General features: G+C 45.1%; 1 protein-coding gene across 2 annotated transcripts in view; it reads left to right on the forward strand.

Moving 5' to 3' along the window:
- PDZD2 (PDZ domain containing 2) overlaps positions 1 to 18,597 on the forward strand; it is a 327,378-nt gene that overhangs the window by 235,788 nt on the left and 72,993 nt on the right. For both annotated transcript variants that reach the window (XM_040262279.1, XM_040262281.1), the window contains 2 exons: positions 1,101 to 1,233; positions 6,508 to 6,657. In XM_040262279.1, coding sequence (XP_040118213.1) covers positions 1,101 to 1,233; positions 6,508 to 6,657 — 283 coding nt within the window. The remainder of the gene's footprint in view (positions 1 to 1,100; positions 1,234 to 6,507; positions 6,658 to 18,597) is intronic.

Here is an 18,597-nt window from a genome sequence, read left to right on the forward strand (position 1 = left end):
GAAAGCAAGGAGGAGAGAGTCTACAGACTGGAGAGAAAAATACTGGGGTGAATCTGTGTGAGAGACAAGTGTGAGTGCCACCCTTGAATCCTGGGTGTTGATGTGAAGCCTCCAGAGGAGATGGTGGGACCTGGGCTCTGGGACTCTCAACTTCACCCAATTTCCCACCTCATATTTAGCAGTGGGGATGAAGCCTCTGGCTGCTTTGGGATCATGGGAGACCAGGCCATTGGAGGCTCAGTTGGCACCCACAGAACTGTTGACCCCCTATGGCAGGCAGACCCCGTGGTGACTGGACCTCCTTCTAGCCCGGTAGGAAGGAAGCTCCAAGTCCTTCCCTTAATTTAAAGGAAACAAAGAGAACACTCTTGCATGCCTGTGATGTACACCAGGTCTGTTCCCTGCAACAGCAGTAACTTAGGCAGTTTCTTTGTTCATTTCTCTGTTCATCCGTCTGCTTATGGAGCTTGGCGGCAGAGACACAAGGAGGAAGGAGGCAGTTTGAGACTTGACCCTCAAGGCCCCGGGACTCTTGGGCGGGGGGGTTACAGACACATGAGGTGCAGGGTCTCAGGTGCCACAGAGGAAATCCGGGCAACAGTGTGTCACCTGGGGAGAGAGAGGGGCGTGTGTTAGGGAAGGATTCCTGGTGAGCTTCAGATACCTTCTTTCTTCTGGGGCTTAGCTCAGAGACTCAGCTGATGACTCAGTCACAAGGGCAGGATGGCAGGTAGGACTGAGAAAAGAAAGACTTAAGTATCCTAAAGCTTTGGGGTCTCAGTTCCTCTCCATCATGTCTCCACCTGGATGGGAGGTTCACTGACACTGATGTAGGATATGGTGGTAACTTATGATCATGCCTGTAACTAAGGGACCATCTGAAATCATGAAGCTCCTAGCTCTGCTAACTGCACATCTGGACCCTGACAGAAGGATAAACAGTCCCACCCCAGCCATCCCCATCTTCCTTACTCCTCTGTAGCCCCTTTTGGACTGTCCCCTTCTGACAACCCTCCCCAACTCCAGGAAGATGGCCCTTCTCAAGCCTAGAACATCTTGACGAGGGATTTTTTTTTTTTTTCCCATCTCCATTTCCTCAGGGATGGCAGACTGTCCTTAGGAGATGAGCTGCTGGTAATCAATGGTCACTTACTAGTCGGGCTGTCCCACGAGGAAGCTGTGGCCATTCTTCGCTCAGCCACTGGTGTGGTTCAGCTGGTGGTGGCCAGCAAGGTAGGTGGATTTGTTTGTTTTGTAAAATATTTTGAATGGCAGTGGTAGATTTGGTTGTGAGCCCTCCCCATGAACCCCCTCACCCCCGCCCCCTAACACATGCGTACTCGCCTTTGCTTGGGCCAGGCAAATAGCCATGATTCTGCAGTGCAAGCCCAAAAGGGGCCCTGAGCTTAAGGGCATTTAATCATCTTGCCATCCTTTAAGAGTCTTTATAGGTATATCTGGGCTTCTCTGGTAGTTCAGCTGGTAAAGAATCAGCCTGCAATGCGGGAGACCTGGGTTCGATCCCTGGGTTGGGAAGATCGCCTGGGGAAGGGAACAGCTACCCACTCCAGCACTCTGGCCTGGAGAATTCCATGGACTAGGATGCAAAGAGTTGGACACGACTGAGCGACTTTCACGATAGGTTTACCTAGGGGATTAAAAAGCAACAAAAGGACTAAGGAAAAGGGATGAGTGGGAGAAAAGACAGGATAGAGAGAGTAGCAGCTGGCCCAAGGGGAAACCAAGGAAGAGATGCCTCTGGAGATGTGCATCTTCCAGCACCTGCAGGAAGGAGGTGGGGGCAGCATGGGCAGGCTGCAGGCCCGGGCTCTGACCCCCGGCAGCACAGAACATCCGGGCTGGAGGAAGCCTTGTGAACCTTGCTTCCAGCTACGTCTCCTCCCATCCGCCTCAGTTTTACAAATGACCCGGCGAGACAGAGCTTCCGAGGGGCCCTTGATGCAGCTGAGAGTGCCGGGACCCGGACTCTTGCTATGGTGCCAAGTCTGGCCATGCCCTCTGTCTGGATGCCACCTCTTCTTCATGAGGCCTCAGGCTGGGGCTCCTTTCACCCCCACCCATCAGAGCATGTAAAACTAATGCTGAGGTCTGGGACCCCCATCTGTTCTGTCCCCAGGTCTCACCAGCCTTAAAGCACCGCAGAGAGGCAGTGGGATACCGTGGCTGCGGGACAAAGGGAGGAACAGGGCTGTCTGGGTTCTGCTCCATTGTCTGATGAGATAGTGACATCCATGAGCCCAGGGGAGAGCCCTCAGGACTTGGGGGCTAGTGCAGTGGAGCCACAGGGCTTCGTTCCAGTTCATCCTGGATCCAATTCAGGGGAGCACTGGTGTGAGCCACCCCATCCTTAACGCTTCCCAGCAATAGCTCTCACCAGGATGGCTGATTTCCCCCAATTATCCTTGATGTTACTTTTGAACCCTGCATCCACAGGTTTTTATTTATTTTCCTTCTTAGATTTTGTGTGCTTAATCATGTCTGACTCTGCGACCCCATGGACTGTAGCCTGCCAGGCTCCCCTGTCCATGAGATTTCTCAGGCAAGAATATTGAAGTGGGTTGCCGTTTGCTCCTCCAGGGGATCTTTCCAATTGTGTCTCTTGTGTCTCCTGCGTTGGCAGGCAGATTCTTTACCACTAGCACCTCCTGGGTTTAATAAATAGGTGATTATTTTGAGTCATCTGAAAAATCTACTTTCCCCCTTTATGCTTCACTGGTGGCTCAACTGGTAAAGAATCCACCTGCAATGCAGGAGACCTGGGTTTGATTCCTGGGTTAGGAAGATCCCCTGGAGAAGGGAACAGCTACCCCCTCCAGTATTCTAGCCTGGAGAATTCCATGAACTGTATAGTCCATGGAGTCACAAAGAGTCAGACATGACTGAGCAACTTTCACTTTCTCCTTTATACCATGTACCCCCAATCCTGCTTCCAACTAGAATTGAGCTTGGCAAAGACTTGGCAGGAAGAGCTGATGCTGAAGCCCTGGAGGCAGGAATTGAGACCTTCTCCATTCATACACCCCATCTTTGCCTCCCAGAGATGCCGTGGGCATCCTCTCCCTAGGGATGGGGCAGGAGCGGTCAGCCTGGGGGATCCCACAAGGAGGGAAAGGCTGAAACAAATTCCTCATTTGACTAGATGTGGTGGGAATTTGAAAAGCGTTATTGGTTCTTACACACACACACACCCCACCTCCCCAAGCTTGCAGCTTAACCATGCAGAGGTCTCTGCATAGGCATTAAAGCATGTGCACGAAACTTTTATTTCTGGACTGACTTCTTTCTCCTGCTAGTTTGGAAAGTGGGAAAGAAATCTCTTCTATGCCAGTCATTATACATAAACGAATGTAAATACAAAAACAAAAAACGACCCCTCATGGGTAAAACTAGTAATTAAGGGGCACGTGAGATTTTTGAAAACAGACGTCACTCATCAACTTAAAGGAAGAAAGACACTAACATGTACTGGGTACCACTGGGTGCCAGGTGCTTTATACCTACTATCTTATTTAATTCTTAAGGTGAATCCCATGAGAGAGCTATTAGTTCTTTTTATTCAGAAGATGAGATTAGAATCTAAACGATAAATTAATCTGTCCAGAGGTCATACAGGCGGTGGGTGGCAGAAGCAGCTTTCATCCTGGGTCCGCTGGCCGTCAGAGTTTCATGCTGCCCCTTAGTCGCATAAGATATAAAGGAATCCGGAGCCCGTGGTGTTAGAACAAGGTCATGTGTTCCTGCCAGAGGCTGTGACACTTTGGGATGCTTGCTGAGGCCTTTGTAGAGCTGAGCAGCGTCCAGAGCTGAGGAACAGGAGTCCATTCTGGTTTTCAGTCTGTTGGTTCTTGGCCATCTATCCAGAGCTACGGCCCTAAGGCTGACCAGTCCTCAGAGCTTTCTCCTCCTCCCGATTTGCTTCACCTACAACTAAGCAATATACGCTGCTGCACAGCTGCCAGCTGTTTGCTCCTGAACTTACTCTGCTCCGTCCAAAGTGCTCATCCATGGAGAAAAAGCACCTGATCGTTAGGCACTGCTTGACTTCTGTTCCTCTTCTTTATCCCAAAGAACAAGTCATCTATAGACTTCAGTTCTGCCTTTATATTCAAAGAGAAAAGAATAAAAAACTTTTGACTTGTCACATATAAGGAATAATTTAAAAATTAAATTATATGCTTATGCCGATAAGCATCACCTTGTCACAAAACTTAACAGGCATTGTTTTAGAAATATAACAGTTACTGTCTTCTGGAAAGGATGTCTCGTGTTTATGCGCAGTATGTAATTTGTGTATAAGAGAGGAGCTTAGAAAGTTTTTGTTGAATGAATAAACTCAGAATGTTCTAGTTCATCTTGATATTTCTGGAAGTACATGCGTAGCAACACGAATTTCTCTTGTGCACTCTTTTTTGTTTCCCTCTTGGGTTTTATTAACAAGAAATATGTATTCATTGTATCTAATGTAGAAAATCCAGAAAAAAAGTATAGAGAAGAAAAACATGATAAAAAATCTAATATCACCAATGGTACCATCCACTAACTGGCGTTTCCTTCCAGACAGAACATGTTTCCTTTCAAATGGAATCAAACACAAGGAGACAGGGTGTACCTGGAGGCAGTCCCACCAGGATTCAGGGGCCAGCACAGCCCTTTAAAAACTGTGTATCTTGAGCAAGTTGGTGTTTCTTTCAAAATCTCACTTGTGCAGTGAGAATCAATAACTGCTTCATGGGATGTTAGGAAGATTAAATGAATGATAAAGATCTCTAAACAATGTAGTTGGTCACAGTGAACAGTTGCAGAAATGAGTCTTTATGGTTTTCATATTGTATCCAGATTATTGTTATATCTGTTTTTAATACAGTCCTTACATATTATTTTTAACCTGCTTTTTCACTAACCCACTAAAAGAGCGCTTTCCACATCAGGAAATGTGTTTCTAGATCAGCATTTTTAATGACAGTGCGCATTCTATCTTGTGGCTGTTGTGAAATTTACTCAATAGTTGGAACATTAACTCTTTTAAGCTTCCTGCTATTAAAAGTTGAGCAGAATTGACATCACAGAAGAGGATTCAGCTCACTTTCTCACAAATAACTCTTTTTCCTTTCCTTGGGCAAGGTCTGAAAGTATGTTTAGTCACAAATTACTGATCTAAGATGAATGAGGTTCAGGTACCCTGAAGGAGTGAAATCTGCATCAAACTAGGGACAAACGTCACTGTCACCAGGGGCAAACTCACTGGTAGTTTGTAGTGTCCCTTATATAAGCTGGATATTCTTTGTTGTTCTATCTTCTGTCATCCCCCAAGGTATATGATGATCAAAACTTTCCACATGTTTCCTTCCTGGTAGAAATTGCTGGTGTGGCAGCAAGAGGAGAGGGCACGTTGCTGTTTCATTCTGGCCTCAGATCAGCCCTGTAGCCCTGGTCCCTGGCCTCGCGTGCCATGTCCTTCCCCAGGAGAGCTCTCAGCTCCCGTGCATGCCTCATTTGTCCTTGGGATTGTCACATGGCCTCATGGATCTCGCCTGCACACCCATTCTGACTTTATCTGTGTCTAGGAAGGAAGGGCTATGTTGATGAAGCCCCCTTTGGAGTCTAATCTTAATAGAATGTGATTCCGTGTATTTCTGTTGTCCTTTAAAAGTTGTTCAAGGACTGCTTTCATGGCAGACATTATCAGTCTCCACACTCATTGCTATTCAGTAAATGATCTAATCTTTCTAACCAACAGGGGCTTGTGAGATGAGCAGTGAGCGAGAGGAGAATATAGTGGATGTTCGAGCTCTGAGCTCGACCTGGGGACACAGCGCTGAGTAGACATGGTTTGGGGAACTCTCAGACAAAAAGGGAGATAGATGAATAAGTTACATACCCAAAGTGAGGCAGTAAATGGTAGAGGACATGAGAGGAGAAATATGGGACTCCAGGAAGGCTTGCAAGGGAGGATGCTCAAGCTTTGCCCAAAGAGGTCTTAGCCTTGGGAAGAAGAGTGGTCTAGGCAGGGGAGCTGCTGGTGAAAGAGGAAGCATGGCTGGAGAGAGCCTGACATGTTTGAAAGTCAGGGTGCCTTGAATGGAAAGGAGGCTTAGAGGGGAGAATGGAGGCAGATGAGTTGGGAGAGCTGGGCAGAGGCCAAATCTCTGACGTTGGCCTGCCAATGAGGGAGTTTAAACTACATCCTGAAAGTAAGACGGCGGTGAGGGGTGAGGTGGGGGGGAATCAAAGGATCTTAAGTTCAGGGAGCTTAGATTACTCATAGAAACATTCACCTAAGAAACACTGATTCATCAAGGGAAAAAAAAACCTCAAGGTTTAAATTGGCTCTGTACCCCTGACATGTACATTCACCTCGAGAGGCGAACATATACTCCATGTAGTCGTTGGAATGGGAACACGTGGCCACCCACCGTTGACTTTGCTCTGTTTCCTTGACCTTGATATCACCGGGTAATTCACGGGCCTCTCATTGTTTCCCCGCAGGAGAACTCTGCCGAGGACCTCCTGAGGCTGACGTCTAAGAGTCTGCCTGACCTGACCAGCTCCACAGAGGACGTGTCCTCTTGGACCGACAACGAAGACCAGGAGCCAGACGAGGACGAAGGCACTGGCTCATCTTCCGTCCAGAGAGCAGTAAGTGCGCCTGCGCTCTGCCGGGATGCTCTGCTGGGACGATGTTCTGCCAAAGACATAGGTACCAGGGCCAGAGATAAAAGCTTGAGATAGACATTATGGTCCAGACCAGGATGGGAGAGAACCACAGTGCATCTTTTTATGTTTTTCTTGTTAGAATCATCCAGAAAAATCTATGAAGGTGATACTTTTCGTTTAAGAAAAAGCAATTGGCGCCATACCCCTGGAAATAAGAGAGCAATTGGTACTGAGTTCAGGGCATATATCAACTTCTAGGGTGTCTAATAATATACCAAGGATTTTATTGTTATTTCTTGATACAGTGTTTGAAAATTATTGCTTGTGAAGTTGAACTTAGACGGAGAGATGTCTGGCTGCAAGTGGAATGTTAAAGTAACACAGAACCCATTCAGGCGAACTTGCATGGATGTATCTCCCAGTTTTAATGAAATGAGGGCTTTGCGCTTGGCTCGTGGCTCTTCCTCACACAGCCTGTGGCCCTTCATGCCCTCGTGTGCTGCCCCTGCCCCCACCATGTGGTCTGGCAGAGGCAGGAGAGCTGTGGTTAACTGTGGTTGCAGCGCAGCTCTGTGGTCTCCTCTTTGTTCCCCACATCTTACAGATAGCTCATATTTAATATGAAACCTTCTTAGTTGTTCCCCATCCATCCAGGCCCAGGGAGGGTCCCTCCTTTCTGCCATTTGGATCTCTTACTCCTTCCCAGTAGCACTGAGCCTAGGCAGCATGGTAAGCGTTGGGAAGTTAGTCTTGTCTGTAATTAAGCCTTAGAAGACAGCAACACAAAATGTATCTCTTCTCTCATTTATATAATTGTTGTTGTTGCTTAGTAACTCAGTTGTATCTGACTCTCTGTGACCCCATAGACTACAGAACACCAGGTTTCCCTGTCCTTCGCCATCTCCCGGAGTTTTTTCAGCCTCATGTCCATTGGGCTTCCCTGGAAGCTCAGCTGATAAAGAGTCTGCTTGCAATGCAGGAGACCTGGGTTCGATCCCTGGGTTGGGAAAATCCCCTGGAGAAGGGAATGGCCACCCACTCCAGTATTCTAGTATTCTGACCTAGGGAATTCCATGGACTATACAGTTGCCAAGGGTTGGACACAACTGAGCAACTTTCACTTCACTTCATGTCCATTGAGTCAGTGATGCCATTCAACCATCTCATCCTCGGTTGTCCCCTTCTTCTCCTGACTCTTGTCTTTCCCAGCATCAGAGTCTTTTCCAGTGAGTTGGCTCTTCACATCAGGTGGCCAAAGTATTGGAGCTTCAATTTATTATCAGTCTTTCCAATCAATATTCAGAATTGATTTCCTTTAGGATTGACTGGTTGGATCTCCTTGCAGTCTAAGGGACTGTCAAGAGTCTTCCCCAGCACCACAGTTTGAAAGCATCAGTTCTTCAGCACTCAGCCTTTTTTATGGTTCAACTCTCACATCTATACAACTATTTATAATATGATAATTTAAGAAAGAAAAAGTTACTTTTTCCTTTTCTTTTTTATCACTAGAGTTCCAGGGCCACTAAACTCTGGTTGTGCAGATTGTGGACTGCACAAAGGTACCACATCTAAAGGAACGCCACCTACATCATAAATATCACAGGCTTTTGTGTTTATGAGGACAGTTTTCCAGAAGATGGCAGTAAATTTTGTTCTAACAAAATCAGTACTTTAAGACAACTTTCCAGTAAACAGAGGAAAACATCTTGAAGAAGGGTGTGGGTGTGTGCATGTGTGTGTGGGTGTGTGTGTGTGGGTGGGTGTGAGTGAGTGAGTGAGTGAGAGTGAGTTGCTCAATCATGTCCAACTCTTTGTGACCCCGTGGACTGTAGCATGCCAGGCTCCTCTGTCCCTGGGATTCTCCAGGAAGAATACTGGAGTGGGCTGCCATTTCCTTCTCTTCTCCCTGACCCAGGGATCAAACCCATATCTCTTACGTCTCATGCATTGGCAGGTAGATTTCTTTACCACTGCACCACCTGGGAAGCCCTCCAGAATATATCCTGTCTATATTAAATCTCTTAGCTCTCACACCAGGACCATGTGGCTTTCCCGTGAACTGCTTGTCACATTTAGATTAGTGCTTATTTGATTAAAATCTGTTTCTCCCATCTAACTGTGAACTCCATGCAATGTGGGAACATGATGTCTGGTTTGGGTTCCCAGTGAATCCCTAGAATTTAGCCAGTACATCTGGTGCTGGGTTATAAATAACTTAATACATTTAAAAACAAACAACAGGACAAGCATTCATTTAAAACTAATGAAAAAATGACAAAATCTAACTAGGTTTATCCACCACAGAAATTATGGTTATGCCCCTGGTTCATAGCTGACCATATCCTAGCAGCCTCAAAGGGCTGATATCAACATTTCAGCCCCTACAGGGGTGACTTACAGAGACAGATGGCTCTCTGGATAAGCCTGGAACTGTCTGAATATCTTGTGTCTCTTCTCCCGCTATTGTCTGCCCACCCTTCAAGGCCAAGATCTTTCTGAGCCTGCCCATCCTCCTCGTGACCTCCTCCCCACGCCCCCAAGCACTGTCCATTCCCTGTTGGCACAGCAGTCACCCTACACACAGAAGGGGTACGGAGTGTGTGGCAGTCCAGCCAGTAAACTGTTCAACTCCAGCCTGACTCTGCCAGTCCCACCCTGCTAACCAGACATGGCTCTCCAGCCCACAGTTTCTCCCCTCATGTGCCCACAGTTTGGAGGGCTCGATCCTACCGCCCTGCCCAACTCAGCCAGCTCTCAGTGGAGAGTCGAGTAAGCTCAGGATGTAGAGAGGAAAAGTCTGCAACACACCTGCACCTCCTCTGATAAGGGCCAGGGCGAGTATGTGGCCCAACAGTCTGTGGAGAGGTTATAATCACATGTTTTAAAATTTCATAATTCATAATCTCTTGCCGAAAAATCCAAGGAATTATTTGTCTAAAAATTTTTTTACACTAAATACTGCTCTAAACATTAGCCATGACATATATTAAATGTATTACATGTTATATACGTTTATTTAAATTATAACTTAGACTTATTGTAGTTTTGTAAATTATAATGCTTTTTATAAATGTATTTATGTAATACAGACTTCCCTGGTGGCTCAATAGTAAAGAATCTGCCTGCCAAGCGAGAGATGCAGGTTCGATCTCTGGGTCAGGAAGATCCCCTGGAGATGGAAATGGCAACCCACTCCAGTATTCTTGCTGAAATAATCCTATGGACAGAGGAGCCTGGTGGGCTACAGTCCACGGGGTTACAAAAGAGTCACGACTTAGCAACTAAATAACAATTTATGTAATATATATGTATAAATATAACTCATAATTTAAATTATGAGTTAAATGAGTTCTAATTTCAATGTTTCTGCTATATAAGTGGTTTTTGGTCCCCCCATCCTCAAGAAAACCTCACAAATAAAATACAAATCACCCACAATCGTACTATTGAAAGATAGTAGGATTTAACGTTTTTCTATGCTTTTCAAGTTGATTTTTTTCTTAAGCACATATATATTTTTTTAATTGACATTATATTAACAACTTATGAAGCTTGCTATGGTCTTAATGATATAATCATAAACATCTCCCCTAAAACATGATTTATAATGGCTAATATTTTATAACATGGATATGCCATAATTTATTTTACTAATTTTCTACCAAAAATTCCATTTACATCTATCACATGTGTATTTTATTTTTAAAATCATAAAGAACTCTTCCTGGAGTATGATTGTCCATGTAGCCCTCTGCACATTTCTCATTTTCTTACTTGCTTCAGTGGCTTGTAGCAGTAGAATTGCGTAGTTAAAAGTTTTCTCCAGAGAGGTTATGCTAGTTTACATTTCTAGCAGTGCCTGGGGCCTGCCATTGCCAATAACATTATCTTAAAAGTTTACAAATTAATCACATCTTGTTGTATATATTTGTTGTGTATGCTTGTTACTGCAGTTTTGCCAAAGGACTTTCAATGTGTTCTCTCTTCACACACTTTATTTGGGAAACTTTAGGTTGCTTTTAAGAAGAAACAGATGACTGAGCAGTAATCCCCCACAAGCACATGTATTTCAGAGCTGTACTTCTGGGTGCAGCTTTCTCCATCATGTCACCTCCAACTCGCACATGCAAATCCCGAACCCCTTATCGTCGGTGGAGAAACCCGCACTGACCTTCCTTGACTGTTAGTTCCGCCTTCTCTGTGCTCCAGACAACCCTCACCTCACCTCACCTTCCGTCCACACCCCTCACAAAACATCACAGAGAAGCGACACCAGCCTTCTTCCCTGGCTTGTCATCCTTGCCTGAACGCCCACCATCTGTCAGCCACTCCCTTGAGCTCTGGTTTCAAGCCAGATGACCTGGGTATGAGACAGCGTCCTGCAGGGCCAGGAAGCAAGCACATGACATTTTCCCAACTTCACAGTCTGCCCAGAATCTCCTGCTGGGCCTTCTCAAGGTGCTGAGCTCCTGAGGGGCGGGGAAGGGGGAGGAAATAATTATTTTTTAGTTTTATGTTTATAATCCAAGATTCTTTGTTTTATGATCCTTAAACACCGGTGAACCACTTAGATGAAAGAAACTTGGTACTGTTTTAATCAACTAAGTCACAAAGCCTTTTACTTGCCTGGTGATGATGATGAAACCTGCTGCCAAGTTCGACTCTGACTTTGAATCTTCTGCACCTCTAAGTCGTGGATGCCCCAAGCACTTAAACGGAGCAAATGTAATACAAACGGTCAGGGTCTGCCCTGAGCACCCCTGTGATCTATTTTTCATGGCTGCAATAAACAGCCATGAGATTTTCCCTTCAAAAAGCTCTAGCCATGCTTAGAATAGAGCCATATGCGTGCTTAGAATAGAACCATATGGTGAGTATCAAGTGTGAGGAGTAAAGGCAGCAAAAAGAGAACTGGGATGGGACAGTGAAATCCCACAGTCATTTGCATAATTGTCACCATCTCAGTGAGGTCTGACTTCATTGAGGGGGTTCTCCCTCCCCTCCCTCCACCACATCTGATCTTAAAAACCTCCAGGTTGATCTCAGAAACAGCCAAGTCTTGTCCCCTCCCCTGTACTAACTGTGGTCCTGATCCACCCAATCGGTCATTCTTCCTCAAGGCTGTCTTCTCCACTTCGTCTTCTGCCTGACAATGGCAATTTTTAAATGAGAGGCTGACCATGTCACTCGCTTTAAAGTCCTTCAAGGTGTCTCAGTCACGCTGACTTTAAAATCACCACTGCTTAACGTGAAGCCATCAGATCCAGCCCGCCTGTGCTTCCTTTCCTTCTGTCTGTGCTTCTGGCAGACCTAAACACACACTCACACACCACAGCACAACATATCTGCACACATACAATCCTCCCTGGCACACTCCCAAACCTGCTACTCTCTGTTCCCCTGCCATTTAGCATCTGCTGTTTTCTAATTATTTGTTGCTATGTATCTCTTTGGGGGTCTTCCCATCCCAGGGGATCTTCCCTTCCCAGGGGTCGAACCCAGGTCTCCCACATTGCGGGCAGATTCTTTACTGTCTGAGCCACCAGGGAAGCGCAGTCTCTTTGAGAGGAGAAAGAAAATATTTAAATTTATAAACTTTTGAAGTCAGGTATACCTCATTCCTAGAGGAGGGCATGGCAACCCGCTCCAGTATTCTTGCCTGGGGAATCCCATGCACAGAGGAACCTGGAGCAAAGAGTCGGACATGACTGAGTGACTAACACTTGCACATAGTTGATTTACAATGTTGTATTAATTTCTGCTTTACAGCAAAAGTCAGTTATACATATATTTTTCATATTCTTTTCCATTATGGTTCATCACAGGATATTGAATATAGTTTCTTGTGCTTTACAGTAGAAATTTGTTTTTTGTCCATCCTATATATAACAGTTTGCATCCAGTTCATCTTTTTTAAAATAAGATTTTTAAGGAAAAATATGTTTCTGGCCTTCTGAGAGAGTGGCTATTTTTAAAATGAAGAGTAGAAAAAGGGTTTTAACATAACAGTGTGTGGAATGAGTGATACCTCCTTTTAAGTGATTAGGAACCTGTCATACCCTTTTTATATTTTTAACAAAAACAAACAAAAATGAAAATGGAAGTAATGATTGTTGCTGCCAAATCTGCAATTGTCAGAGCTCTGCTAGGAAGATTTGTTTAGCACATCAATCAGCAGACCTGTATCCGGCTTCCTTTGCCATGAAGGGAATCAGTTCTAACATTTTTGGAATCCCCGGTTTGGAAAATCTTGGAGAACCTTTGGGTTTATTAAGGTTAAAGAGGGAACAAAGGAGTTCGTCTCTCAAAAGGAAAGACCAGCCAAAGTGGATCTTACGGTTCTGTAAGTCTCATGTGGGTGTTTAATTCTTTGTTTGTTGATGGCTTAGCCCTGAGGTGTGAGAAACTAAATCACAGTCTTTTGGAAAAAGCAGCATCCTTGGGGAGGAGGGGGGGCTGTATATATAAATATAATAATTAATATATTAATCTATTTATGGAGAAAAAGGAGAGGCGCTGTTGGGTTTTACTTGCAGTGAATGATTGATAAATTGGCTCTTGAATGTTTCCCTGGGCGCTGAGGGCTCTCACTGAAGTGTGTGAGAGTGCTATTCCTGTTGGAGTCAGAGAGTCGGACTGCCTGATGTTTGGGGCCTGAGCTAGACCATTCTGGGGAATCAAACTTAGAGGCTAATGCAAGGGACAGTGAGCAGGGTGTGTAAGCTTGCGATTAGTATTAAAGCAGGGAGGAACCAGGGTCTGCCTGAAAAATCCGGTCTTCACAGAGTGAAACTATTAATGCCAAGAGACACTGGCTCAGAGCTCCTTGAGCTTTTTTCGGGAGAGGGTACCTTTTTCTAAAATTTATTTATTTTTAATTGAAAGATAATTGCTATACTGTGTTGACTTCTGCCATATACCAACAGGAATCAGCCATGTCCCTGAGCTTTTTGTAAGGGGAGCAACTGTTTTTTGCTAAAGCCTTGAGGTGAAGGGTTTTTAGACAGGCTGCTCAGATGGTCAGCGGTGGGCTCTGGTGCTGAGTCTTGTGTCCCTTGAGCACAGGGCAGTAGCAGCCACTGCTCAGAGAAGTCCTCTATCTGCCCCTAGGTCAGGAACGTCTCCTTCTTTCTCCTTAGGCTTCCACTGTCTACTTAATCTAACTTCAGGACTCTCCTCCTCCAGGAAGTTTCCCTGGATGCACATGTCCTTCATGCCTGTAATACATGCTGTATTTTCCTTCATGACCCTTTTTGCAGATTGGAAAGACGTATGTATGCATGAGACTGCTCGTTTAATACCATTCTCTCCCATGAGTGGAAGATCCACGGGATAGGGCTCATGTCAGGTTTATTCACAGTTGACTCAGTTCGTATTATGGATGGGTGTTTGGACAGGTGGGCAGACTGGTGGATGGTTGTTCCCCTCTCTCCTTCTGTAATGCTGCTACGTACTCCTCAACATAAGACTTGGTTACCTTCTGTTGACTTGCCTGTCCTGCCCAGCACACCATGAATTTTAAATAGACTTGGTACCTAGCAGGCATTTACTGTTTGTGTCTGCCTCTCTCCCTTATGGGAGTTTCCATCTGGGATACAAATATCAGTGATACAGAAATTGTTTTTTTCCAAGTATAGCACTGGGAGAACAATGTCCCTTTCCTTAAAGTAGGATATCTCTGGAACCACCTCATCAACAACTGAGTGTGTATGTGAAAGTCACTCAGTCATGTCCGACTCTTTGCAAGCCCATGGACTATATAGAGTCCACCGAATTCTCCAGGCCAGAATGCTGGAGTGGGTAGTCATTCCCTTCTCCAGGCAGTCTTCCCAACTCAGGGATCGAACTCATGTCTCCCGCTTTGCAGGCAGATTCTTTACCAGCTGAGCCACCAGGAAAGCCCTAACAACTGAGTAGATTTCTCCTTTTCTGTTCGGTTAAGCTTGGAAGCAAGCTTGCTAGCAGCTAGGAAGAGAATTTAGAAAAGGGAACTTTAAACAAACCAACCACCATAAAAGATCGCCTGTCCTCAGGGAGTGGGTGAAGTGGTGGAATGTCAGTGGAAAGACTAGCCAGAAAGGCCCCAGGGAAGAAAGCACGGAACAAAGATGCAGCTTCTGGTACACAGTCATGTAAAGTGTCAGAGCCGCCAGGATCCTTGGGGTGGCTACTCTGTACTTGGTGTTTTATAGGCTAGAAATTCATAGTGAGAGAGAAGATCGCTGAGCTCCTCTGGGAGCAAAGCTGTCCCACTGGACACGTCATGTTACAGCCAAGGCAGCAACGAGGGAAAAGCAGAAAGGCCCGAAAAGGTGAACGCACTTCACAAACACAGGAAGGGAAGAGCTGTGTGTAGCATAAATGTACTCAGGGATCTCCGTGCTTGAGTGGATGTTAAAATGCACAGGGAGGGTGCGGTTTAGGCTGATCTGTCCCCAGGTCCCACCGTGGAAAGCCTGTTTGGCAGATCTGAGTGGGGTCGGTTTTCAGAAGCTTCCCAGGTGATCCTGATGCTTACTCAGATTTTGAAAAGCAAACCTTTGAAAGATGGTAGCAGCTGTAGAAAGCAGCCAGTGTGGCCACACAGCTTTGTTGTTATTACTGTTCGGTTGCTCAGTCGTGTCTGCTCTTTATGACCTCATAGACTGCAGCACACCAGGCTTCCCTGTCCTTCACTATTTCCCGGAGTGTGCTCAAACTCATGTCCATTGAGTCAGTGATGCCATCCATTCATCTTATCTTCTGTTGCCCTCTTCTCCTCCTGCCCTCAGTCTTTCCCAGAATCAGGGTCCTTTCCAATGAGTTGGCTCTTCATATCAGGTGGCCAAAGTATTGGAACTTCGGCACCTTTGTTGGGCGTATAGCAATGTCCAGGCGTGCCACAACGTGGCAGGGCTCCTAAGAATCTCCTGACTGGGGGCTGGATGAGGCCCAGGTACCGATCTGTGCCTGGCCTTGAGATAAGAGGAGCTTTTAGGCTCCCTGCTGCCTCCGTCCTTCCTGCAGTTTGAGATGCAGAGAAAGAAGCTGTGGTGGTTGTGCTGCTTGTGGGAAACTTGGAAACACAGATCCCTGAGCGCACACTGGATCCTTTGTGAACACAGCCTTGGCCTGTGCATCTTGGCTCTCGGTGCCTTTGCAGACCAGTTCCTGGGATGTAGACTGGTGTGGTTATTGCAGGAGCTGGATTGTTCCCATGACCAGCCCCAAGCAGGCAGGAACTCCTTCTGATGCATAATTCCCCCGAGTTGTATATTTTTCTCTCCACTGTCCTAAGCTGTAAACAGACCCTCTCCTTCCCCTCAGAGCCCTAGACTTCCTCAAGGAGCAGATCTCAGTGCACCTAGATCTTCCTTAAGCAACACTTTAGGTGGCTTAGGCCACGCCATGTTCAAAAGGCTGTGTGACGCTCATTGTGGTCTTTGGAATCTCCAGAGCAACATGAGACAGACAAGGCTGCAAGGATCGCTGGTCTAAGAAAATAAGATTTTAATTCAGGGGTGGTTTTTGTTTGGTTTGGTTTCCTACTTAAGGAGATGAAGTGATTATCTGAATAGGTGGGGGGAGTGGAAATAAGAATAATTGCTTGGCCTGGATGCATTACCCAGAAAACTGCTTAAGTTTGAGTTAGGCTTATTCCCATGGCACATTTTCTGGGGCCTGTTCCAGCTTGTTACCTGGCTTTGTGCTGCATTTTCATCTAAGCAATTTGCAGTTCTCAAGGAAGTAAACAGCCCAAGTGATTTGTATAGAAAAGCAAATATTGGACTTCCCCAGTAGTCTAGTGGTTAAGACTCCATGCTTCCAATGCAGGGGGCGTGGGTTTGATCCCTGATCAGGGAAATTCCGCATATCTCAAGATGCAGCCAAAAAAAAAAAGGCAAGCAAATATTGTAGTCCACAGCCTCAACCTGGCTTCCCTTACGGCTCAGCAGGTAAATCCACCTGCAATGCAGGAGACATGGGTTCAATCCCTGGGTTGGGAAGATCCCCTGGAAAAGGGAAAGTCTACCCACTCTAGTATTCTGGCCTAGAGAATTCCATGGACTGTATAGTCCATGGTGTCACAAAGAGTCGGACACAACTGAGCGACTTTCACTAGCTTTGGGGCTTCCCACATAGCTCAGTCGGTTAAGCATCTACCTGCAATGCGGGAGACCTGGGTTCAGTTCCTGGGTTGGGAAGTTCCCCTAGAAAAGGAAATGGCAACCCACTCCAGTATTCTTGCCTAGAGAATCCCATGGACAGAGGAGCCTGGCAGGCTACAGTTCATAGGATCGCAAGAGTCGGACACAATTTCACTCTACCTCTCTATCTCTCTACAGCCTCATAGCGAAGGGGTCCCCAGAGTAGTTGAAGGGCAGGGTTGGCAGGAGCTGGAGGGAGGAGCCAGATGGTCCCTTTGGAGTGTGGGAAGAAGTTGTATAGGTTTTTATCTCTTTTTAGATTGTGTTGTGTTTTAAAGTGTATGTATACATTAGTATAGTAGCATAGAGTTATAATTTATGAATCTATGTTGGGAATGCCTGATGGCTACACAATCTGTATATAAAGGTTGACATCACAACGTGGAGCCGTATGAAATACACATTAAAGAAATCCCCTTAGTATGCAGTCCACTTTATTATTGTCTTTGGATTTGAAAAATTCCTTCAAATTTCAGTGGAAATAAAATATGGATTACTAGAGCATGTAATAAAGTTTCTTTGCCCTAAAATTAATTTCTTTTATGAAAATAACACTGTAGGGGTCAGGAAGTGACTTTATCATTTTGGGTAAGTTGGTTCCAGTTTTGGGGTATTTAGGTATTCCAAGATGGTATTTTAACCCTGTCCCTCATTATGAATTTTCCTCTTAGAAATATCATCCTTAGTAATTTAGTTTTGTATGTCCACTGGGAGTTTAAGTCTGTGGTCTGCACATTAAAATGTAAAGTAGAACATATTAAGATTGAAGGAAAGTGGCAGTTGAGAAATGAAACTGAAATAGACAAAATGATAGCGATTACACAGGGGGAAAAACAGGATGATGTGACCTATTTGTGTACCATATATCTTAGGTAATACATCTTACTTTTTTATGAGCTTTGCTGAGCCTTTAAGGTAACAGAAATCTGTGAGATGTATGTGCCTTTTGAAATTTTACATGGAGATGCTGCTGATACACAGATTCTCACTCTCTTAAGAGAAGTAGAATATCTCCACTTAGTTTCAATTCCAGTTACCGTGCTGAGTCTCTTGCAGGAAAATCGCTTTGACATAGATAAATTAGACAAATATGCATTGTATGCTAGAAAGAAAACACATCTGACTTGAAGACTTTATGAGAAGTGGAAGATTTAGAACTGTTTTTTTTTTTTTCCATTTTTTCATCACATTGTATGAAACATGATAGTACAAAGCCTGGAAATAAATACAAAGCAAAATATGAGAGATCAGAAGTTCCTCTCTGGAATCCAGGGCAGAAATTTCTCAAAGAAGCAGAGCTATTTAAAATGAATAGAATTCTCCCCACCCGCCCCCTATTGTTACCATGTTTGCTTGCCTGGCTTTTTGTTTGCTGTTTGCTTGCTTTTGCTTGCCTAGCTTTTTACGTAAGTACTGATTTAGCTCCATGAATGGTGTTTGTAGGGAAAAAAAAAAAAAATGCCCCTCCTTTCTGCTTCTTCCTCTACTCCTTCCCTTGAGATATGCTTCCTTCTACTCTTGACCATTGAGATTCTGCAGCCCTCCTTCCTCAGAGACTTTTCTAAGCCCTCTAGCGTCCTATCATCTGTGCTTTCTCTGATTGCCAATTCCATTTGTCTGTTTCTCACATTCTGGAACTTAAAAATCAGAAGACACCTCCTGCTTTATAAAGGGGGAGATGTTTTCTAAAATGTGTTGGTAAAGCTGATATTCAAATTTATTTCCCCCAGAAACA

This window comes from Oryx dammah, unplaced genomic scaffold (assembly GCF_014754425.2).
Source record: "Oryx dammah isolate SB20612 unplaced genomic scaffold, SCBI_Odam_1.1 HiC_scaffold_20, whole genome shotgun sequence".
Taxonomy (NCBI): domain Eukaryota; kingdom Metazoa; phylum Chordata; class Mammalia; order Artiodactyla; family Bovidae; genus Oryx; species Oryx dammah.